The 25,535-nt window shown below is 44.4% G+C and overlaps 1 protein-coding gene across 11 annotated transcripts in view; it reads left to right on the plus strand.

Annotated features, from left to right (window-relative positions):
• Window positions 1-3,803: 3,803 nt before the first annotated feature.
• Window positions 3,804-25,535, plus strand: part of SEPTIN6 (septin 6) — a 42,035-nt gene continuing 20,303 nt past the window's right edge. For 7 of the 11 annotated variants that reach the window (XM_037908201.2, XM_037908197.2, XM_043523047.1 and 4 more), the window contains exons 1-5: window positions 3,804-3,871; window positions 11,401-11,515; window positions 22,054-22,249; window positions 23,611-23,797; window positions 24,069-24,230. In XM_037908201.2, coding sequence (XP_037764129.1) covers window positions 3,842-3,871; window positions 11,401-11,515; window positions 22,054-22,249; window positions 23,611-23,797; window positions 24,069-24,230 — 690 coding nt within the window. In that variant the 5' untranslated portion in view covers window positions 3,804-3,841. The remainder of the gene's footprint in view (window positions 3,872-11,400; window positions 11,516-22,053; window positions 22,250-23,610; window positions 23,798-24,068; window positions 24,231-25,535) is intronic. The other 4 variants (XM_043523046.1, XM_037908196.2, XM_043523045.1 and 1 more) reach the window with 1 other exon arrangement.

Raw genomic sequence — 25,535 nt, forward strand, 5'->3', positions numbered from 1 at the left:
TATTTGTTTACTGAGCTCATTGATGGAAGTTATGTGTGAAACGCAGAATGAAACGTGGGATGAAATCTTGGCTCCAGTGAAGTCACTGGAAGTTTTGCCATTGACTTCAATCCCGCAAAGTGTAGATTAGACCTCCTGCAGTTCTGGTAGGTCACTTGCAGATTTGCATGGGCATGATGCTGCGGATCATTACTTGTGTGAGCTGCCCTTCTGCATTCACATATATTAAGAATTAAGTCCAATTTTAATAGACCAGCCACAAAGTTTTGAAAAAGGAGTTGGAAAATTAGTATCTCCTGCTGCAGGCAATCTAGACAACATCTTTTGCAATGGAACTAGTCACATTATAAGCACATCAGCAGTAGGGAAGGGTGTGTGGTCCCAAAACAATATTGTAAGCACCTGATTGCATTCACTCAAAGGACCCTATGGTTCTATGAGTTAGTGATTCCCACAAGGAGATGAATACTTTCACTTTGCATCAAACTCACTGGGAGTTGAGGGTATGCAAAACATTACTGAATTGGGCCTGATCCTGTACTACTGAAGTTGATGGGTACTCAGCTCTTACAAGGTCACACAGGCTCAGTCCTGCACTGGGCTCTATTAAGGTGGTCTCTCTTGTGCCCATGTGGAGTCCCACTGAAGCCACTAGGACTCTATATAGGCACAGGCTGAGACAGAGAATCCCAATGGAGGACTGGAACCTCACTTAGTTGCCTAAGTATGGATTTTGGTGCCTAAAGTTAGACACTCAAATTTGAAAATGTTGGCCCTAGTTCCCAGACTGAGCAGAGCGGTGGCTCCTACTGGCTCCTTTGATGGTCATGAAAATGCCATTTCATGGAAAGCATCAGCTGCTTTGCACAGAGGTCTGGATTTTGCAGGCTGGCAGCTGGAAAGAGTGGCTGATAATTGACGTGACAAATTGCAGGACTCTGACAAAGTAAGGGACTAAATCCATATCCTAGTGAAGTCATTGGGGGTTTTGCTGTTGAGCTGAGTTGAATCAGGAATTTGCCCATGATCTTTGTTTTTCGGCTGTTCTGTAGGGAAACTGGACTTCATAACTGACGTACTGTGTTAAGACACAAAGCTGATGATGGGAACACATCAACATATTTAACTTCCGTATCTTTGCCAGTATTATCCAGATCCTTCCTTTCTCTTGGGCAGGGATGTGCAGAGAAGGGTTTCATCAAAACATTCCCCACTTATTCTGCAATGGAACCCAAGTAAAAGGGGGGCATGTGCTTGCACTGTGAGTGAGTGACTCACTTTGTTCTCCCATTTAGACAAGAATGTTTGATCTTCACCATAATCAAGGCCAGAGACACCCAGCATACACCAACCTGCATGGTGGTAGCCTTTTTTATATTTTGTCCCTGAAATATGCTGAGTACATGGATAATATTCCCCCCTTTTAGAATACTTGTCAGGTGTTTATTTGTCCTCTTTGGCAGGCAGGGGGCCATGAATGAGGGGATTGCTCCTTCACAGACAGGGAAATCACCCCAACTCTCCCTTCAGAGGGGTGGCAAATTTTTAACAAGGGGGCTGTTCATGGTCCCTCTTATCACATCAGTATTGTGGAGACTCGTTCTCACCATTGGGAATTCTTCTCACCCAGAGCTGCAAGCTGCTTGTTGTTATGTGTTTACAGAATATCTGAGTTTGGCTCAAGAATGTGAGTTATGATTATGTTTGATATGTAACTATTTATTCCCGTCTCTCACACGAGTTTTTATTTGAATCTCTACTCTTTCTTTAAAACGTTTCCTTTTGTTTTGTAATGGAACTCCAGTGCTGTGCATAATACAGGAGTGGAGGTCTGATAAAACTGGTAAACTAGGGCACAGTGTTCCTTTGGGAGCAGAGGCTCTCTGGTTTCTGTGGGTATCCAGTGATCATGGGTTCATGTTGAAGGGACTCAGGGATTGGGGTCCATCCATTATCAGCCTGCAAGGCAAAGACAGGGCTGGTGTAGCCCAAAGGAGAGTGCTTGAGTGGCTGACAGGCTGGTTGTGCTAGGGAGCTAGCACAGGCAAGGCTCCCTCATGCTGGAGGCAGGTGGTAACAAGGAGGCGACTCAATCCTGGTGCCCTGAGAAGCATCCCAGCCACCATTGTCAATCCAAGCTGTCACCTCCCAGGTGTGCTGCAAGAACTGGTATGATCTGAATTACAAAATGAGGCTTTGCTCTTGTAATGGACCCCTGCTCATGTGTGGGGCCCCGTGACTGCGATGCAGCTTTGCACAGGCCCCGGGATCTGCCAGCATGCATTTTATCACAGGATGGGGGCCTTTAGTAGATGAAAGTAATATAGTTGATGCCATATATTTGAATACAGCATTTATACCGTCTCTCATGGAATCTGAACTGAAAACAATGCATGTTGGCTTGAGTAAGAACACTAGCCCACGGACTGAAAACTGGCCAAAAGGTGTTAAACCAAAGGTAACGATAAGCAGAAATGTATCCTATTGGCGGAGATGTGTAATGCAGTGTCATTGAGATTGAGGTCAGCACCAGTCCTCCTGGGAGCAGCTCCGTGCACCAGGCTGGATCCTGGGAGCAGCTCCATGTTGGTGCATTCAGTGCTTAATTTGTAACAAAAGGGGTGCTGGGGCTCAAGCACATGTTTTAATTTAATAACTGATGAGGGGCTAAGAACTGCCACGCCCAGAGGTGCTGGGATTTACAAACTGCCAAGTCCAGAGGTCCTGGGATTTACAAACTGCCACGCCCGGAGGTGCTGGAGCTATGAATTGCCACGCCCCGAGGAGTGGGGCCTCAGCCCTGACACCAAATAACCACTGGGTGCATCCCTCTGCATGAGCAGAGCACCCCGGGGGCTCCACCGACAGGAAACTCAAAGCTGGTGGCCTTATTTAACATCTTAATTAATAATCTAGAAGCCTGGAGTGAATTGTCTGTCACGGAGTTCATCACAGATGATGCTAAATTGGGACTGAAGCAAGTTCAGAGAACAGCAACCAACAATAAGGGGGGGGGGAGACTGAATATTGAGGAAAGATTAAAGGAGCTGACCACCCCTAATGCAGCACATGGCAGCAGCAGCCATCAGAGATTTTGAAGGGAGTAAACACCAAGCTGGGGCAGGAGCTATTTAGTGATGTACACGGGAGAAGGGAGATGAAGGCAGGGAACAAGGCTTGAAATGCAGGAGGACTGAGGAAGAAATGGGGGCAGTGCTGCAGGATCAGCGGGGGGAGGGATGCATCTACTCCCAGCATCAGGGCAGGGCTGAGCTGGGAGTCTGCATGGCCCAGGGCTGCAGGCCGCCGTGTGCATCCCCTGCGGGCAGGTGAAGGAGGAACGCTTCCCCCCCCGGGGTGCTGCAGATGGCGGAGTCTGGCCTGGGGGGGCCCCGGCAGTGGGGCAGAGCTGAGGCTGGCTGTGTGTGTGCAGGGCGGACAGCAGGGCAGCGCATTCCCCCCCCCCCGGCTAGCGCAGGGCTCGCACCGGCCCCCCCCAGGCTCGCGCGGGGCGCTCCGCCGCCCAGACACATTGTAGCCGAGAACTCGCCCAGGGCTCGGGCCGGACCATTCCGAGCCGGGGGGGGGGAAGGTTCAGCAGTTCGCATTTCGGGGCGCCCAGCGGGGCGGGAGCCGGCTCGGGGCCGGCCCGTGGCCACGCGGAGAGGGGGGACGGTGCGGAGGGGCGCGGGCGCCGTGCCGGGGTCGGCCTGCGGGGCGTGGAGAGCGGGGCTGCTGCTCTTTCCCCCCCCCGGGCGCAGTGGGCGGGTCCCGGGGGTAGCTCGGGCTCCCGGCCGCGCGAGGGGGCGTTTCCTCTTCGGCTTCTGGCGGCGGCGGGGCCATGGCGGCGACCGAGATCGCGCGGCAGGTGGTGAGCGCGGGGCCGGGCTGCCCGGGCCGGGAGGGGGCTGCGGGGAGGGAGGCCGGGGCGTTGCCGAATGAATGGCTGCCCCGAGCGGCGCCGTCCGGCCCCAGAGCCCGGGCTGCGAGCGGGGCTCGTGCCGCTGGGGGGGCCCCGAGCTGCTCCCCGGGCCCCCGCGGAGCCCCCTAGGGGAGATGGGCGGGACTGGAAATTGGGCGGTGCCCGGGCCCCGCGCGTCCCCTTGCTCCAGAGGCAAAGTTTGGAGGCGAGCTCTGCCGCCGGGTACCTCTATCGCTCTCATCCTCTTTCCCCCCCCCGGGGGACCCCCGCTTTCACCCCCTTCCTGGATCCCCCTTTTCCCGGGGGACCCCCGCCCCCTACTTTGCTTTCCCAGCTCTCCATCGCGGAGAGGGGGGCAAGTGTGGCCCGTGTTCAGAGGGGAGAGTTTCTGTGGCTGCAGGGCTCTGCTGCATTTGCAGCTCATCTGCTCTCTGTCCTGTGTAACTCTCTGTGCCACCGTGAAAGCCAAAGGGACTCATGAACCCGACAGGAAGGATGCGTCCATGGTTAGGATGCTACCCTGGTGCTTGGGAGGCTGGGGTTCAATTCCAGGCATGGCCACAGGCTTCCCTGGGACAAGTCACTGTGCTTCACTCCCCCTCCCCTCTGCAAAAATGGTAATAGCCCATCCCTGCTTTACAAGGGTGTTGTGATGTTGCATACAGGGCTGGAAGGCTCTCTAAGTGCATGCGGTAGCTGGATGTAAGTGGGGAAGGGTTTCGAGTAAATCCACCCTCTGTTGAGGATGAGAGGAAGTTGTATGCATGGTTCTAGTGGTGGTGCAACTAGTACATCCTATCACTTCAGGTATGTCTACACAGCATTTTGGAGCCCATGGGAGCAAGCCCCGCAGCCCGGATGGACCAACTTGGGCTAACAGGACTCATGCTGATGCTCTAGAAATAGCTGTGATAGTTGTGGCTTGGGCTCTGGCACCTAGGGAGGGAGATAGCTGTTAGAGCCCAAGCTGTACCTTTAAAATGCTATCTAGACAGCTCTTTTTAGAGTTCTATCACAAGCCCAAGTCTGTCAACCCAGGCGGGGAGGCTTGTTCCCACAGGCTCCAAAACACTGTGTAGAGATCTCTTAGAGGTTAGACATGAATGGCCTGTGAGGTCATCTTGCCATAGGTGAACATTGGAATAGAAGGTTAGTGTAGTGTTACCACCAAGGAATGTCCTTGGTTGATCCTGTAGTTCTTTTAAAAATAACGTGGCTTTATGAATAAACGTTGGCGTTCGTATAGTCGCACTGTCCCTAACTCACTCTGTTATGACGAGATGTTGCGTTTATCTAATCTTGGATCAGAAGGCTTCACAGGAAAGTGACTGGTGCCAAATCCATCATAAATGCAGTAAGAATTAACTTTTACATTCGCAGGATTAGGGACGTTAGCAAATTTTCTGTTTATTTCTAATATTAATGGGAAAGTCTTTTGCCACTTCCATTGCCGTGAATCCTTGTTAACTTGGCATTATTTCCCATCCATAAAGAGCCATACTTTACCATTTTTGTTCTTAGCTTATTAACAGCTCACTTTGCTAATAGACTTTTGAATCTGTCCCACATTGCAGACCTCACTTAGGACGCAAACAAGGCTCTTCCACCCTTGTCGATTTTGGGCTGCTCTTTGCATGTCCCTGTGATATTAAGCACCATACATTTTCTCTTTCTGAGTAGTATTCGATTTAGCTCCTTTTGCATTTTCCTCCAGCTGCTCATGGCATACCTGCTCTGGCTTCATTCTTCGCACATGTCCCAAATATTTCCATCTCCTTTTCTGGATAACTCTAGCTATAAGGGGTTGTGTCTGGGGTGAATCTCGGCATTTGTTATAAATTGATTTCATTTAATACCTAGTATTTTTCTATGGCATTTACTGTTGAAGGCATTTAGACATTTGTCTGTACTTTTGGCGGATTTCCAGCTTTCATATCCATATGTTAAGATGAACAATTGAGTTGAATATTCAGTTTGGTTTCTAAACTGTAAATTTTCGATGACCACATCTTGGTTAAACTGGTGATTGCAGCCTTTGCCTTGCCAGTTGGTGACATTATTTCCTTCTGGACATCCCCCTTGGCATATTGTCATGGTATGAAAATTGGCACACTTCTTGTATTTCTTTGCCTTCTAAAATAAAATTCAGCATTGCATTTTCGTAAAGGGATGTTGCTCAGGACTGTTAAGCACTCATGTGATGTGGCATGGCTACTGTTGCAAGGCAGGGTAGACAGCTAGCTATTCACACTGTGTGATTTAAAAAAAAATATTTTTTCTTTAGACAGATGAAAAAATGAATGTGTCACAAACTGAAAATGTCTTTATCCTGATAGATGACTCATGCTGTCGTGGGCCAAGACTTGAGGCAGTGGTTTGTTGTGCAGTCAGTCGTAGCATAATGGAGAAGAAGAGCACTGTTATCTTTTATGAGCAGTTTAAATTGTATAAGAAGGGTGGGGGGTTGGATGGCACCAGGGATTCGTTGCAGGGATACATAACCTTTCATCCCTGTGTTGTCACTTTGATACCAGCCCAGGTCAGTAGTAATGGAAAATTATTACCACTTAATGGCTGTTGAGTGATCTCTAGGAAATAAGTGTGGTATTGATCCAGTTTTCAGGGAACATGTATCCATAGCACAAAAATGATTGCTGTTATTGTCAGCCTTTGCTGAGATGCAAAGAATGAACTCCCCCTTTACCTCTAGAAGGCAGTTCTTTCTGCTCATGGTTGAGGTACCTTAGCAGGGCAGTGTAGATGAGCTTCGGCTACCTTCTCTGTAGATGAATAGGGTGCAAGTCTCAGTGGTTGTGAATCTGACACCTTTCATGAGCAATAAAGTCCTGATCCTGCAAGCTGATCATCATGGGCAGAAGCCTAATGCCCACGTGGGGCCTATTTGAAGTCAATGGGTCTCTGCTTGGATGAAGGGGTTCATGTTGGGGAGAGGAGGTCAGCTTGCAGGATCAGGGTCTAGATTTGGATAGGAAGCTGTCATATGTAATTTATATAGTATAAGATTGAAAGTAATGGGAGGAGGGGTGCTGAATGTTTTTTTATCCAATTTTTTTGGTTGAGGGGAATTTTTCCTGGGAAAATATCCAAATAGTCTGACATCTCTGCAATCTTTGGCAAGGGCATCAAAAAGTGTTAGCAATGGAGCTTCAGAGTCTGAAATTGCAGAAGCACTTGACTGTTCTTGGATGTTGAATGGATGATCAGTGCAATCAAGTTAAAGAGGAGACGGCCATAATTTTTTCTTGGTGAATTCAAAACCACTTTTTTTTTTTTTTTTTTTTTAAATTAACCTACTGATTTATTCAGTAATAGCTGGGAAAGAAAAAGAAACATGAAGCCCTTTTCCTCCAAAAGTGTAATGCAGGCATCTGAATCCCTGCCGACCAGGGATTTCTGTCATTGCATAAAAGAACCACATACTTGTACAATTCAGAAGTAGTCAGTAAAAGTGCTGTTATAGGCTATCTTCTGATCAGAGCCAACTGGGGTCTAAATTAAGTAGGTATCATAACACAGGATCTTGCTCCCAGCAAGTGAAGTTGCTTGAAAATTCTTCTCGCTTAAAAAGATTTTCACTTCATCTTTATCTGTTAAAAAGTTGGATACTTCCTTCCTAGACACGGTTATCAAAGGACAAACTTCTTAGAAGAAACAGTCAGATAATGGCCTTACCCAGATAAGCTCTTTTTTGTACGAGTTTCTGGACAATTTCTTTGTTAACAAACATTAGAAAATGTGTGCCCCAGGTTTTACATCCTGGACTCTACCTTAAAATTCTTATTAAGGGCAGTCCATGGCAGAAGCTCTTGAGTGCTCCAAGCAAATGCAGGACAAAATACTGCACCGATTGAAACATTTTCCTTCAGTTTTGAGCAAAATTAATTCAGATCTGCATTGAAGCACTCAAGATGATTTGTCACCCTCACTCATACTTTGTTTATGACCTAGACATTACATGTAGCAATATTCTGAGTATTGAGTCTTCATTTTGTACATTGAGGCTCTGGTCCTGAAAACATGTATTTGCATAAGTAGGCTGTGGGCAAGCAGAACATTTTTGGCCCATGAGTCTCCTCTCCCCACAGATCTTCTCATTTCTGATGATTTTCTGGTATGCCCCAAGCAGCCTGAGTCTAAACCCTTACTTTCCAATACATTTCACTGCTTCTTATTTCTCAACTTCTGGACTAAAGTGCCAAGGAAAATTAGTGGAGCTTTCTTAGGTGAGCTCCACTATATTTCATAGTGATGGGTTTCATTTTATGGCTGTTCTAATTTCCATATTTCAGGGCTGTTTATTGTTACAACTCTCCTTCTTTAACAGTGTCTAGCAGCCTGATATTCCAAGTTATTTTTACATAGTCTTTGTGTTTTAATGTGGAGGTTAATGTGCTATGATTAAAAAGTTACTTATACGGTATTTGCTGCTTTGTCTGTAACGGATATGCAGTGTGGTTTAACAGCATTTTAAAACCACAGGTGACTAGAGAAGAGTGAACAGGAAGTGAATGGTAGCTAGAGTTCTGCTTGGTGAAATATGCCTTGCCTCTTGTTTTTTATGGGTAAACTTTTTTGTTCCATCTGTATCACATTTATATTTAGGGATGAAGAGAGAAAATGTGTTCTGAATGAGAGCCTGTACTTCCACCCACATTCCCTGTAGCAAATCGGGTTGGATTCTTAGAGTTTCAGTGTTTTAGGTAATATTTCAGCACTGCAGATTTAAGATTTGGTATTGAAAATGCGCTTGATATTTCTCCCTGTCTCTAGTTAGAATCCTGTTTGTGATTCCTTCTCTGTTGATTTTGTTAGTGCTCATCAGTGGGGTGTTTCCACCAGGGTACTGAGGTAGCGATGCACACTTAGTGGAGACAAAACAGTGCCTGAGATTATTCTGTTGGTTTTTATTTTACTGTGTGTTAACATATGCTTGCAAAGGATCTGTGTATTGCAACCTGATTCACCTCTTCTTCCTCCTGTGTATAATATTGTCTTATTGGTACTCCTTTTTGAATTACTAGAATGCAGAGCTGCATACTCAGAAGGCCTTTGAGATAAAATAAAATCCCTTGGGTGACTAGAACGGATTCCTCTAATAAACATGTGATTTGGAGGCAAGGTGCTTTGGAATTCATCAAGCGCCATATTTGGTGAACATGTTGGCAGGAGGAAGCAGACGCGCACACAAAATATGGCTGGGGGAACATATTTATACATAACAAGGCTGTAAATATGGCTAATGGCTGGAATGTATCATGGAGCCTCAGATTAAAAAAAAATAGCAACCATGTCGTAGTCTATTCCAGATGCATTTCTTGAGAGCGTTTTCCCTGTGCTAAAATATCGTTTAGTTCAATGAAAGAAAAACACATTTTATGGCCTTTTAAAAAAGGATTTTAGATATGTAAAGATATTCATCTGAGAGACTAAAAAAAGAAAAGGAGGACTTGTGGCACCTTAGAGACTAACAAATTTATTTGAGCATAAGCTTTCGTGAGCTACAGCTCATTTCATCGGATGCATTCAGTGGAATGTGCTGTAGCTCACGAAAGCTTATGCTCAAATAAATGTTAGTCTCTAAGGTGCCACAAGTCCTCCTTTTCTTTTTGCGGATACAGACTAACACGGCTGCTACTCTGAAACTAAAAAAAAGTGACATGGATGCATTCTCTCACACTGGTTTTGGCCACCTATTTACTGTAATACTAACAAACTAATGATGTGTTTAAAAAGCCAAATGTGAATTTTCTGCACTGGAGATTGAAATGCCTTATTTAGGGAGATGCCTTGAATGAGAGAAATGTCATTGTGGGGGAAAAACTGTTCTTGCTATCAATTTGCATGCAAATATATGAGATTAACACTGAAATACAAATTTGGATGAGTCAGGCCTGGAATATGAACCTTTGCAAATAGTTTAGGTATTTTTATGCAGATTTCTAGCTTGTGTCCAGAATGACTTATCGTAAGTTGACCTTCGTGCAGTAGCCAGGTGAACTTTTCAAAAAGGCTGGCGGTGAGAAGTGAGCTACCTGTTTGCTGCTCTGTGTATCTGGGATGGGGGGATGGATAATCCGTTTTGTTTCCAGGCTCATCTCTCTCTTTCACGGGCAGGTGCAGGAGTGGGAGTAAGGACCTGTGTCCTTTCGCTCCTATCCCTTCTGCTGAAGCTCCTGAGGTGGTGCAGGCATAGCTGTTGGTTTGTTTTTTGTGATAGTGCCGTTTGTGGCCCAGGAATGGATGGAGCCTTGGGGAAGCCACTCTCCCTGCATTGTTTCTAGCTGACCCAGTGGAAAACTGGGAGTTGCTGCTGTTTGAAAGTCTCTTCTGGGTTTGAACCAGTGCAGCCCTATGGGGATTTAGCTACTGGAACCAGGCTGCCAGTGGTTGGGGGTGGGGGAGTGTTGCTGAGGAGTCATTGTTGATGCAAGGCTCTGTGCGACTCCAGGGGTTGGGATTTTCTTTCTCTACGGACCCCCACGATCGAGATGCAGCACTCATGCATGCCCCAAATCTCTTCCATCTGAGAAGACTCGCATTTAGAAATTTGTTCAACTCATGGAGTTTTTCTGGACCATCTGTTGCCTCTAGTGGATAAATATGCTGGAAGGTACATGGTCTGCCAACAAACACTAATTATGTATAGTATTGTCTGTAGCTTGGACAGCAGCAATCCCAGAAGTATAATATGTGGAGATGGAAAAGACCTGTTAGGTCACCTAGTCCATCTATCTGCAGTGTGGGTTTATTCCCTATTGGTCCCTGCAATGATGGCAATTGTGTCTGTTGCTAATTGTCATTATTAGGATTTTACTGAACTCTAATCGGTTAACTAAGATGTTTGCATTTGCAACAATATAGAAAATGTTGCCATATTCAACAGCTTTCCATTCAGGTTGTGTTGGCAGCAGCTGTTACAATACTTACACTGTACAGCTGTGTTCTGTTTCAGTTGTCTGATTATTGGGTAAGGTTACAACTTTGTTACTAATTCTTTCTAGTCCTCAAGTTATACTGACATTTTATTACAAAATAGCTATAATTACTGATTAACTTCTGTTTTCCATGACCCAGGGGAGGGTCATGTGTGTTGCTTCCATTATAGGGAAAGTCTTGAGTGTCCCGCCCATCAAAACTTTAAAAATTATAAATAAACTGTATACACACACAATTGCAGTTGTTTAAACATAGTTCTCTAATATATTTCTGTGGCAAAGCAATTTTGCAACACAAATGGAATCAGGTATTTTGTGTACATTGTCTGGAGCGGTTTATTAAGCAGTGAGGGAAGTATGTTGACAAGAAGCAAAGATTTACAATATGTACAGATCTGTTTTTGGACTGCTCAATAGAAGGAAGAAGTGACACATTCCTCTTGGGAGGTCTTAAAAAGTGTATATCAATGAGTGTGTTGTACTTAGAAGTAACTTTTAAAAATGTGTTTTAAATCATTCCAGGGTGAAGGCTGCCGTACTGTCCCTCTTTCTGGACATGTGGGATTTGACAGTTTGCCTGACCAGCTGGTTAATAAGTCAGTTAACCATGGCTTCTGTTTCAACATCCTGTGTGTGGGTGAGTATTTCCATTCTGGGAGATTGTATTGATGAACAAGGCTGCCCTGATTATCATACACATTGTGAAAAGAGTGGTCACTTTGGATGGGCTATTACCAGCAAGAGAGTGAGTTTGTCTGTGGGGGGGCGGAGGGTGAGAAAACCTGGATTTGTGCTGGAAATGGCCCATCTTGATGATCACTTTAGATAAGCTATTACCAGCAGGAGAGTGGGGTGGGAGGAGGTATTGTTTCATGGTGTCTGTGTATATAATAATGATATTCTGCAATTTCCACAGTATGCATCCGATGAAGTGAGCTGTAGCTCACGAAAGCTTATGCTCAAATAAATTGGTTAGTCTCTAAGGTGCCACAAGTACTCCTTTTCTTTTTGCGAATACGGACTAACACGGCTGTTACTCTGAAACCAGAGGTAATTGAGTTAACAAGGTAGCTTTAAGAAAAGGAGTACTTGTGGCACCTTAGAGACTAACCAATTTATTTGAGCATAAGCTTTCGTGAGCTACAGCTCACTTCATCGGATGCATAAAAGTGGAAAATGCAGTGAGGATGTTTTTATACACACAGACCATGAAAAAATGGGTGTTTATCACTTCAAAAGGTTTTCTCCCCCCACCCCACTCTCCTGCTGGTAATAGCTTATCTAAAGTGATCACTCTCCTTACAATGTGTATGATAATCAAGGTGGGCCATTTCCAGCACAAATCCAGGGTTTAACAAGAACGTCTGAGGAGGGGGGGGTGGGGGGGTAGGAAAAAACAAGGGGAAATAGGTTACCTTGCATAATGACTTAGCCACTCCCATTCTCTATTCAAGCCTAAGTTAATTGTCCAATTTGCCCAATTTGCAAATGAATTCCAATTCAGCAGTCTCTCGCTGGACTCTGGTTTTGAAGTAGCTTTGATTTATTCAGAATGCAGTTTTTTTTGGTCATCTGATCCATTTTCAGTAACTAAATGAGATTTACTGGCACTCTGAGAAGTCTGCTGCTGAAGTTGTGGGGAAATGTAATGTGCAATTCTACTGAGCAAAAGAACTGTAAAAATAATGTATAAGATACCTGGCTTTTTTATTTTTGGGGGGAGGGATTTCCCCCCCCCCCCATATTTTAATGCAATGCTTTTAGTAGAAAATAAGCTGTTCAAGTCAAATAATTTGATATGAGGCCGCCTTTGGATTGCCAGTTATTTAAACAATAATTGTACTGGTCTTAAAAAGCAAACAATGGTTTTTTTGTTTTGTTTTGTTTTCTTTTTCCCTATCCACTTTTTTTTGTACTTGTGTATGTGTGGGCGTGTGTTTGCATGGGAGTTAAGTTAGTGTTTGGCCCAGGCTTTGTGTGTGTCTGCATTGTCCAAGCTGCCCTCACACAGCTCTGTCAGGGCACCTCAGTCATTTTATGCTGTTACTGTATGATTTTATATCTTATCAGTATAGTATCTGATGGAGTCCGTATCGTCTTTTGTGGGATTACAGCACCAAATGGCCCTTTTTTAGCACAGGTTGAAAACTGTATGAAATTAGGTACTGGTGTCACCGTTCGGATAAACATTCCTTAATAACTAATGGAACAAGACTACCATACTTCCGCTGACTGACCTAAGCCCACCCTCCAGAGGTGAAGAGTAAGTGTGTTTGCTGCTTTGCTGCTGCTGTTCCAGGTAGACTGCTCCTGCAGATCTCTGGTTTCAAAGATCTGCTGATAGACGAGGGCAGGGGCAAAGGAAGAGATGATTCTAGTGCTTAATAAGAACAAAATTTCCCCCTCAAATCCTAATGACATGTCTTGACTCTGACAGTTGGTGCTCACTCTGTATGAAGTTCTCTCTAGGTATGTCTACACTGCAATAGAACACTTGCGGGCCTGTGTCAGCTGATTCGGGCTCGCCAGGCTGTAAATTGCAGTATCGATGCTCAGGCGGCTCTAACCCAAGCCTGAATGTCTACACTAGAGTTTTATAGCCCTTCAGCCCAAGCACTGTGAGCCCGCTGCAGGTGTCTTACTGCAGTGTAGACAGACCCTCCCTGTCCATGAAAGATCCATGCATGCAATGCAGTGTGTGGTGCTTATCCACTGTGGAGTTCATGAGAAAAATTCAGACAGGAAGAGCAGAATGGTGAGAGATGAGCTCTGCCAAATGGAGCTCAGAGGAAAACTTTCTCTTACAATGGAATTCCTCTGAGAAGATAAACTTCATTAACAAATGGAGGGGTCATTGTCTGGCTCAGCTGTGAGGTGATTCCAGTGCATGTGTTTGATGTACCCTGTTGACATCGTAGATAAAACACTGTTCCCAAAGATGGAACTCTAACAGTATTTTCTTTGCTGTTGTGTTGTTTTACTCTTCTGTCTTTTGCAATTAAGGTGCAGTGTTTCCTCTAAGATATAGATGTGATGGCAGATTTCTCTTTAGATTATGTATTCTCCTTGATATGTGGAGAGCAGTTGAATACTACTGCTTGTTTTTTTACTGTATGCAGGACAAAACTTTAACATACCAATCAAACATTAGTCAATATGAATAACAAGTATTAATAACAAGATTAATATTATCACAGTGAATATTATAAGTATTAATAACGTTGCTCATATAAATAATCATTACAGAATAGACACTTCTGCTATCTTAGCTTCATTTTCTGTAATTACAATTTTTTTTAATGAACTTTACTAGGAAAAAATCATGTAGATGGCTTGGCAAAGGGCAGAATATAAACTTTCTTCAGCCTTATTTGAATGGTTCAGGTTGTTAAATGTTTGCTTTTCTTATAAGTGTTTGGGTTAAATTCATGTTAATAAAATCAAACTCCTAAGCATTCTGAAAAAATAACTTTCTCCTCTTCATTTGTCAGGTTTAATTAACATAATGGCATCATCAGTTCTTCTCATCCAGAAAGTGTTCCAGGAAAGCAGTAAAGATGTGACATTTTAATGCAATAACACAACAAGGGAAAGAATAGGCTTAGTTTTGTGCCATTTTGGGACATCTTAAAACATTAAAAAAAGGCACAAACTCATTCCCCCCCCCCCCTCTTTTTTTTTTTTTTTTTTTTGTGCTAACCTCTTTAATACACCATACTGATGGAGGGATAATTCTTTTAACAGGAAACGGTTAATCAACTAGTTTATAACAAATTGCACAGTAAAACAGTTAAATATGAAAGAACAACATTTAAACACTTCAATCACAAGTAACCTTTGTTGGAAAAAGGAGACTATGTAGATATTTTTAATAGATACCGCATTGGTTGTAAGCCTGTTATTCTGCTCTCACTGAATCCCTTAATGTGATTACATTTTATTAAGGAACGATTTGGAAGTGACTTTTAATGATTAATTCAGATTAAGGGCCATTTTCAGCTGTCTTCTGCTGAAACTGATCTTTGATTTGAGACGAAAGCCAAAAACGGTGAGTGAAAAATAACTGAGCAACGTATTAGAAGCCATGAGGTTCACGAACAGAATCCCTGATAATTATCCCTCAGTGTAACCGTTTCCATTCCATAGCTGTAGTAATAAATGCTGGTTGCCTTCCACTTCAGGGTATTACTTGGATAAATATTTTGGTGCCTCAGACTGTTTCCTTTTTGCTGTCAACATTATTTAGTGACATGAAGCGAGATGATAGAATTGGGTGGCTGCTGAGCTTCAATACAGGCCAGTGCACATTATGGTCATGTTAGACTAGTATTCCACTGTACACAAGTGGTTCCTCCCGCTCAGGGAATCTTTAAAATGAAAATATCTGCTCCTCTTGCATTTGGAGCTGTGAGAAACTGACACAGCCCCCACACTGGTACTTGATCTCCTAGTTTGTGACACAGCCACTCTGGGAAAAGAGACCCAGCTCCAGCAGATAAGAATGGTCTCGAATTTTTTCACAAACTGTGTTTCCCAGTTTCGCACGCCTACGCTTCTCGTTATTTGCATGCAGTGTAGTTCTAGTCTCATTATTTGACAGCTTTATACTAAGAAGTGAAACTGTATTCATGTTGGTAGCCTAAACTGAGCCCTGTGTTAGAGGTTCCAGTCTAGGTATCATTAACAGTTGTGCTGTTGGATGCCGGGGCTGAAGTTGGTTCATGCTCTGTCTAGTGCATTTGGGATGATGTGATCATTATAGTTCTCAATTACACTTTTCCCAAAGAGAACACTTTACTTGTCTGAAGCAGATTTGACGACAAAACTGGGTGGATTCAAAGGCGTCTGGCTGACGTGTCAATCTATGGTGCCAAGAGACTTGAATCACCCTAGATGCCTGTAGTGCTTGATGATAACAGAGTAGTAATATTTGTGAGCTGTGATGTTGAAGGGGCCATTGTAAACTGTAATACTTTAGATCTGTGGTCTTGATCAGAATGGGTTCAAAATAAGGAAGTTGCTTACAATACATGAGTGCTCTTGAGAAGAGGAGAGGGAAGTATATTGTATGGAGTTTTCTGAATTTGGGGTCAAATTCTGCCTTCACGTGCATGTATGCAGCTCCTGCTCATTTCAGTGAGTTGTGTGCTTATAAGTCACAGGAGAATTTGTCTCATTGAATATAAAATTAGCTTTCAAGCCAATAGGAGTACAGTCTTTGTCTCTTTAAGTCACCTGAAAAGCTATTGATAATTGTTTTTTTGTTTTTCTTCATCGTTTCACCTGCCTGGAAATGGCCACTGCCTGTCACTTGATGGCTTCAAAGTACCTCTTTTGAAATGACAGGTTTCAGAGTAACAGCCGTGTTAGTCTGTATTTGCAAAAAGAAAAGGAGTACTTGTGGCACCTTAGAGACTAACCAATTTATTTGAGCATAAGCTTTCGTGAGCTGAAGTGAGCTGTAGTCACGAAAGCTTATGCTCAGATAAATTGGTTAGTCTCTAAGGTGCCACAAGTCCTCCTTTTCTTTTTCCTTAATGTAGCCTAATCTCTTTAACAGGTAGTGTGGTGTTTAGAGATGGTAGTCTACTTTCCTAGCATACCAGAGTATGTGTGGAGGGGAAGAAGGCGGAGGAAGCAAAGAAGTGCCTGCTTTCACTTTAAAAGACTTCTTTTATCGGAGGGGAAATGCTCAGCCCCAGTGATTGGGCTTTTTTTTCCTTTCTGATTGCTTGCTGCAGATCAGCGCTTGGAAAAGTGGTGTCCTGGCTCAGAAAACCTTTGTTCTGGTAGGGCAAGGGAGTGCCACCCTTGGGAGGTTGTGAGTTATCATATCTAAAAACTCACTAGTCTCTCAGTCTGGCAGTACTTTGGTACTGGTGCAGGATTGAATCTAGCAGCTCCCAGGTCTTGGGCTAGTTTATTTTTCAGTCCTTGAAAACGCTTTGATTTAAAAGCTAAAATTCATTCACCTTTCATGTGCTTCTCATGCTTCTTTGTGCCAGGCTTGCCAATTATCAGGGATATCTGTGCTCCTAAAGGGCCTTCTGCTGAAGCTGAATTTGTGAAATGACATTTTTTCACTGAAACTACCAGGATGTCACAGGCACAGGGCTGTATGTTGCAGGATCAAGGAGAAGGTGGTTTGTCAGGGGAAACTGCTTAAGAAAGCAGAAATATCTGAAATAATTTGCAAAGCAAAATACAGGCCATGGCATGGACTTATGACTAACGCTTGAGACTAGGGATTGGTTCTGTGCCTAATGCTGCCACCCACTCGTCATGTAACCTTGAGCAAATCAATTCCCCTCTCCATGCCTCAGTTTACCAACCTGTAAAAAGGGAGAATACACTTGTAAAGCTCTTTGGAAGCCTTTTGTGAAGGTTGCTACGGAAGTGGAAAATAAAAATATTGTTTTATTGCAGTGCAGCTGGTCAGTTCAACTGCTTTACTCTTCCCTCACCAAAAAATTAAAATAAAAATTACAATTCAGCCGTGCTCGCTGCTGCTGCTAAGTGATGCATGCAGTGTATTCAAAGTCATGTTGCTTTTGCTTTTCCGTAGGTGTGCAGGCTGTCAGAGCTTCCTGATACAGCAAATTATAACAATGGCAGGTCAGCGCTACCTTCCTTTCCTTTCACTAAACAAATTCCCAGGCACGCTTTCGTGACAGGGGGGTGGCAAAGACTGCTGTAGTATTGCATGATCCTTAGATACATCTTCCAGTACTGAACTCTGTGTGTGTATAATCTTGACATCAGGCAGCAGCTTCTCCGGTAAGGATTCTCTTGTTAGTATTTTCGCACTGTAACACTCAGAGTAATACATCTCCCTTCATCCCCATCCATTGTTTCTGTTTTCTGTGGAAGATTCTAATGCCGTCAGCTGGAATGAGCCCATACTACTTTGCCTCTTGTCCTTTTTACCATACCATCTGTTCCATCTGGACTTCTCTCTCTGTATAAGAAGCAACTGGCACCATTTACATCAGCTGAAATTTCCCTCCAGGCCGGGCAGGAACTCCTGAGAGATCCAATAATAATCCTTCGCTTTATCCCTTGTTCATTTTAAAATAGCTTTGTTCCCTAGTTTCAGTCAGACGTCTTTTAAAAATAGCAGAGTTCATTAAAAACTGAAAATGATTTGAAAATCTCATTTTTTTTACATTAATGCTGACCCCTCAGCTTGTCTTTTGTATTTCTCCCATCTTACACCAGGAAATTCATTTCTCTCTTGTTTATAGTCAGTTGTGCTTTCAGTTTCTTAGTGCTGCAGTGTTTGGGTTTTTAAACCTGGCAGGGAACTATTTATTATTTTAAAAACTTAAGTCTTCAGTTTATTACACACACGCGCGCGCGAACGTTTTTGGTCACAGCATTTCCATTGGTGTTAGTTTTATTGTAAATTTGGGTTAAGTTTTATTTGGTGGGTGTCCCTCTTAAATCAAAATACAAAAAATTGTTTTAATTGGGATTTGAAAAGAAAACCTACGGAAACAGATTTAGTCACTTTCACATTGATAAGATTTTGTTTTTACAAAACCTAAATTTGTGTGGATCTAAACTTACTTATGTTGTCCCTGCTTAAAGCAACTGATATGATTTTATACTGCACCATTGAAGTCAGTGGGAGCTTTCCCAGTGACTTTGATGGGTTCAGGATTAGGCCCTGTATTTCTCTTTTCTTTTTTATTATTGAAGACACTGGCTTGAAAACATGCTCTTTTTAAGGGGTCACCTGCTTCTTCTCCCACATGAAGTCACACTGACATTGCAGTCCTCTAACTGTGTGTTGTAACCAGATTATATTGATTTTAGGTGAGCGGTAATTAGCAGGTGCAGGCTCTATAGAAGCAAAGTTATTGTTTTTGTGCAAAAGCCCTTTCTGCTAGAGTGAGGGGAGGGAGACAGCAAAAAGGGATGACTTAATATCAAAATTATTTCTAAATAGCTTTCCTGGGGCATGGTCAGCTGTTTAAGGTTTACCGAATTTTAGACTTGACCCCTGCTGGTATACGAATGGGGAAATGCATAGTGGGAAAGTGTGCACTAAAGGGAATAATGAGTGTGTTTCCTTATTTTTCATACACTGTGTTCACCGGGCACAGGTTCTGTCTAGTTCCTCTACTCTCCCAATTCTGAGTCACGTGGTTAAGCATGTTCCCATTAAAGTCAGTGGCAAAATTCCCTTTGATTTCAATGAGAGCAGGATTCAGCCCTTATTAGTTGTACCATGCATGCTTCCTGACTCCTGGATTTCTCAGGGAGGCTGGCATCCATCTGAACATGCATGCTGCTACTTCACCACTCTTATCCCACCAGTAAACGCAGTACAGCTTGGCAGGAATTGCTGGAAATACCACAGCCTTCTCAAAATCTGTTTAGATTTTCTTTTTTTAAACTACCATCTTCCTGGAATCCTTGAGAAAGTCCTTGTGGGGTCATAACAGGCATCTCTTTGTGCTTTCTGCTGTCTTAGCTCTCAGCAGATGTCTTGAAGTCCTGATCTAAATTCTGGAAATAGCTGCTGGGCTCAGCCATGCTTTACATATTTGCTCTCTGTTTGGCTTCTATATTGGGGCAGGGCAAGCAGGTGCCCACGGAGAAAACATTCTACTGCAGCCTGAGTGAAAATCTCCTGCTGTCTGTGTTTTCACCCCCATGTGATCCGTCCTTTTCCTTTATGTACTCCTGTCCTGCCCTCAGGCTGATGTGATTGTCAAGCAAGCAACTCAGGGAGCAGCTGCATGCTCAGTTGTAGTGCTTTGGTTGCCCGGTGCCCTCTTCCTTTAGGGCAAATGGTCTTTGATCTGCAGTAGAGCAAACTGTGTCAGTGCATTAATGTAGCACAAAAGAGAGTACTAATAAAAATGTGGATGGCTACAACCGGGATGTTGTGTTTTAGCCCATTTTCCTTTTGATTTTTGTACTAATTCTTGTCTAAGGTTAGAGTGTGACCAGCAATCAAATTCATGAGCAATCCTGACACTTATATTTGCATGTACCGGTAGATAGGTATATGAGGGAAGCTGTTGTTATATATCTATCTCTCTCCTCTCCTCCTCCTCCTCCTCCCTCCCCCCCCCCCCCCCCCCCCCCCAGTAATATTTATACACACACTGTTTCAATTTTAAAGTTGTAGTGAATTCGGGTGTTCATGGAAATATGTTAGAGCTGTAACCCTGGAGATCAAAGGCCACTCTGTCCTCAGAACAGGTCGAGTGTGGTCACAGCCGTGAAGGATTTTCCTGTGCTGCCTTGCTAGTATACAGTACTTCAGCTGTGTTCTGGAGGAGTCGCCTTCAGGGCTGCGAAGGTAATCGCAGGCCCTTAGTAGGGGGTTGCATACAGAGGTTCTTTAAGAAGGAAAAAACAGACAAGTACTGTAACATTAAATGCAAGTCTGGATAACAGGACTGCAACACACTACCTTCCAAAAACGTCACGGCTTTTTAAAAACGAACATGCAGAAATTAGGAAGTCTCTCCTTCTCCTGAAGGTGGTTTGGTTTTTGGCTGGGGGGAGTGTGTGTGCCTGCCTGCCCCCCTTCCTCATCGCAAATTCCCCAGCAGCAGAACCTCAGCCTGTCAGGCTCAGCAGTGAGCATTTGTCATGGTGCCACAAAGTGGGCGGGATCAGTTAGGCTGCTGAAATGTCAGCAGATGCCAGCTGGCAGGCACAATGACTTTTCAGCTTTCTTGCCCTAAAATCTAGCCAAGTCCCCAGTCCTCAGGAATAAAAGTTCACAGGTTTTAGCATCAACTCTCAATCATCTCACTAACTTTGAAAACTAACTGCATTGCAAAAATGTAGTCAGAGGTGGAAGTACAGTAATGCGTATTTTTTTCCTCTCTCCTCTAATTCTGGAACACCTTAATTTAGCTTCCAGTCTACTGTTGGATAGATGCGAACTATAAGGAATTTGGAGGGATGAAGCAGGGAGGGAAACCGCTTTGGACAGAAAGCTGTGTGCATCTAAAAACCAGTGGGAGTGGGGTAATAATGGAAGCAGTTTTACCATCAGAAGATGCTTTAGTAGAAGTGTAGGCTACCCTTGAATGTACTGTTCTCTTGCTATCTGGGTAAGGAAGTGTGCTCAGGTGTTTATAGATTCATAGATACTAAGGTCAGAAGGGACCATTATGATCATCTAGTCCGACCTCCTGCACAACGCAGGCCACAGAATCTCACCCACCCACTCCTGCGAAAAACCTCTCACCTATGTCTGAGCTATTGAAGTCCTCAAATTGTGGTTTAAAGACTTCAAGGAGCAGAGCATCCTCCAGGAAGTGAGCCGTGCCCCATGCTACAGAGGAAGGCAAAAAACCTCCAGGGCCTCTTCGAATCTGCCCTGGAGGAAAATTCCTTCCCAACCCCAAATATGGCTATTAGCTAAACCCTGAGCATATGGGCAAGATTCACCAGCCAGATACCCAGCAAAGAATTTTCTGTAGTAACTCAGATCCCACCCCATCTAACATCCCATGTGTTGGTAGACTGGATCCAAGTAGCAGTTCAGTATTGTTCCAAGAAGCGTGGAAGCGGGTTTCAAAGTATTATTTTTGTAACTTGTACTGCCACCAGTGTTTTAGGACCCAGATACAGCAGGCAAGGTCCCTGGCCAGGCAAGCACCCTGATCCTGCCACTGGATCTGGGTAAATGCATGAGTCTAAGTATGTAAATCACATGTGGACTTTAATTCTACAAGAGGGTGGGTTTCCATACTTCAGTTGTGGATTCTGCAGAGACCTCTACAGGGAAGTGACCAGAGCAGCTGCGTGCTGGAGAGGATTCTGCCAACTGGAGAATATTGTTCCTCTGTTTTGGAAATGAAGTTTCTAATGAGCTCTGTGTTTGACAGTGATGGTCTCCTCTCTGCTACAGAAGAGCTCAGTTCAAGGCACAGTGCAGGGTCTGAATGCTGCTTCCCCTTTGCCTTTTCACCTCTTTCATGTCCAGGTTTTAATGATCTAAATGACGCTGTGAAGTCTAGTGGCCAGCGAATACAGGCCTTCCATTGTACGTGACTTTCTGCTCACTGGACAGTTCATTTGGAGCATGGGTTCTGTTTCCATCTGTTGAAGTTTCACCCCTGCTAACTTTTCTGAAACTGAGGGGCTGAACTATCAACTCTGGTAAAATGTTTTACCACTTGTTCTCTTTTTATTTTTAAGGGGAAACTGGCCTTGGTAAGTCCACACTGATGGACACCCTTTTCAATACCAAATTTGAAGGTGAGCCAGCATCTCACTCACAGCCCGGAGTTCAGCTGAAATCCGGTACCTATGACCTTCAGGAGAGCAATGTTAGTCTGAAACTGACCATTGTGGGCAGCGTGGGCTTTGGGGACCAGATCAACAAAGAAGACAGGTAAGGAAAAAAGGATGAGATTTGTTTGTAAGTTGGTTAAGTCAGAGAATAAAACACCCGGCACGGGTTCCCCATCTGTTCCCTAGCCTGGCTCCATCCAGGCTGGTCCAGGTGGCTTTGAAATGGAGGTGCCTTCTCACATCTTAGGAATCACGTTTGAAAACCCATCTCTGTCCTGCTGTTCGGAATGGGATGGTGGAGAGCAGGCAGTTGGCCTTCTCAGAAGCCTACAGAACGTCCATGCTGCACAGAGCATTGGCCAAGAGACAGTGCTCATATACTGCAAGCTGTGTCTACCCAATTCAGTATCCCCAGCTGCATCCCATCCATTAGATGCCTGTGCTCCACCTGTCTAAAGAGCAGAGCAAGCTGAGGCATTTCCTCACTTGCTCTCTTGTGCTCAAGCAATGCAAACCACAATTACAGTCCAGTGGTTGCTTGTCTTCGTTGGTTGCTGGCTGTGGTTTTTCAAACAAGGTTATGTGATGTGCCCTTAAATACTCTGTGAGAAGTGGTCTGGTCCTTGGCAGCTAGCTTCCCAGTGCCTGTAAACAGAGTGGTCCAAGTGTACATCCATTCTTAGTGTGCTGCTCGCAGAAATACCCTCCTCCTAAATTGTAGCTTTGTACAGAGGCTCTCTGGATGGTTTTACTTTGACATGTTTTTTTTTTAAAAGCACACCCTTCCCCCATCTTGGCAGTTAAGTGATAGTCACTCTCTTTTTCTAGTGTCTCCAGCACTCAGTATTCCAAATCGCTTTACAGGGAAGCTAGATGAGAGCATGTTGCTGGAAATGGACTCCTTGCTGTAGGAGGACTGTCGTGTTGTGTAGGAGGTGGTATCGAAAGCCATCCCAAGAGAGTAGAAGTGCAGTTCAACCCATGGAACTCATGGCCACATGACAGTAATGAGGCCAAGACCTTACTGGGATTCCAAAAAGGATTAGAGATTTATATGAATAACAATATTATCCAAAGTTATGAGAGATAAGGGTATAAACCCTCATGCTTCAAGGCATAAGTCGACAGACCACTAAGTTCCATGGGTAAGAAAGGGACTTTCCTGTAGGCAGGTTATTCCATATTAACCATCCTTTCATGAGTTTTCTTGCACCTTCCTCTGAAGCATCTGGTACTGGTCTCTGTCAGACAGGGCACTGGACTAAGAGGACCATTTGGTGTGGGAGTTCCATTGTCCTAGCACAATGCAAATTGCTTACAAACGAGCAAGTTTCATAGGAAATTAGGTGCAGCACTGTGGGGTTAGTAACCAGTGGATGACTTTTCTAATAATGGAGCATGATAAATGGACAATGCTCTGGATTGCAAGGTGTACAATTCTTTTCTCCCTTCCTCATAAAGCTATAAGCCCATCGTTGAGTTCATTGATGCCCAGTTTGAAGCCTACTTGCAAGAGGAACTGAAGATAAAGAGAGTGTTGCACAACTTCCATGACTCCCGTATCCATGCCTGCTTGTACTTCATTGCACCCACAGGCCATTCCCTGAAATCCCTGGACTTGGTAACGATGAAGAAGCTCGACAGTAAGGTACGGGGCAGATCACCACAATCATCTATTCCTTTTCATCTGGTTACTCTTCACTAATCTGTCACGGGGCTCCTCCCCACCTCTCCATCCCTCATGCTAGTGCAGATTAGTGGGGTCCCGCATAATATCCTGCAGCGTTACTGAGAAGGCTGCATAGTACACACTTGAATTCTATCGTGTACCTAAGTTTTGTTGCTAGACATGGAAATTGCTCCTTTCGTGATTGTGACTGAATGAAGACCAATCCCTTTTATCCCTGTGTTCCTTTCAGGTCAATATCATCCCTATCATTGCCAAATCTGATGCCATCTCCAAGAGTGAGTTGACAAAATTCAAAATTAAAATCACGAGTGAGCTGGTCAGTAACGGGGTGCAGATCTACCAGTTCCCGACAGACGATGAATCGGTGGCTGAGATCAATGGGACGATGAATGTAAGTAACATAGCAGCCGTGATTTGCTCAGCGCAGGGCTGATTTTGGTCTCCACTTTGTTTTATTCCACTCTAAAGAGCAATAAGAGGATGTTGCTTCAATTTTATATTTATAGTTCAGTTCAATCCACAGTGTGTTGAACAGCCAACTCTGCGGCCAGCCTCTTGTGCTGTTCTAATCCGCTAGTTCTCCCAGTTGTCCCTGGAGTTGCAAAGAAGGCACAGCTTGAATTTCTAATATTAAAAAACCAAGCAGAATCGTCCCTTCCCTCAAAATATCCTTTAAGGCCACCTTCATACTTCCCCTTAATGTCTTCTGTTAGTTTAAAATGTGCTGATACTATGTGTTATTTTAAGAGATGTGCTTTTTGGAGGTGGGGAAAGGGGTTGGTTTTGTTCTGAAAGTGACTGTTTTGGGCCAATTCATTTGTGGGGGGGATTCCATTGTCTCAATGTAATTTGGCCAGGGATCAATTTAGTGTGTGTGTTGCCTCCTCTTCCGCCTCCCCTCCCCCCCCCCCCCCCCCCCCCCCCCCCCCGGGGCTCAGTAGTCTGGTTGCTCCAGATTCAGAGTGTGATGGGCTGAAAGGCTCTTCTATAAATTCTAGCAAGGGGAGGTGTTAAAATCTACCCCTCCACCCTGCCCCTCTGACCTTTAGTCAGCTGTCCCTGCACTCTGCTAACATGGCTGTATTGGTAGATGCTCCCCATAGATGTGGGGTCAGGGGCTTTGTTGGCTTCAGGCAGCTGGTTCCCTGAGGGCGGGCGTACCTCTGCAGGAATGGAGGGGGGTGTGTGTTACTGGATGTTAGGGGAAGACCAGAGGGTCCTCAGTCTTTTCAAAACAAATCCTCTCCCAAGTTATGTATGTAAACTCATCCCAGGCCGGCAGAGTCTCATGGTTTATTTACCACCTTTCCGACTGGCCAGTCACAGTTGAAAATAATGCATCCTTTTAGCCACTTCGCGGCTGTCTTGACGTCCATGTGCTGCAGCTGCTGACAAACGAATGGAAGATCAGGGCAGATGAGTAAGTCTGGCCCTACTACGGGAGTTCTGGGATATGCTTTATTCAGATCAGCGTTGTCTGTGTTAGACACAGTGATGCATTCATACCCCTCTGCTGTTCTCCACGCCCCCTCCCACCCCATCTCCTGGGTCTTTCGCCCAAGTGGTTGGTACTTCTGCATTCTTGTTTCTTGCAGAGTCATACATTTCCTTGGGTCTTCCTTCTCATGTAGCCACGTCTTTGCACAGCAATAACTCCCCTTGCTGGCTCTGATCGCTCTGTGCTCTGCCTTGATGC

Source organism: Chelonia mydas, chromosome 9, assembly GCF_015237465.2.
Source record: "Chelonia mydas isolate rCheMyd1 chromosome 9, rCheMyd1.pri.v2, whole genome shotgun sequence".
NCBI classification, from domain to species: Eukaryota; Metazoa; Chordata; order Testudines; family Cheloniidae; genus Chelonia; species Chelonia mydas.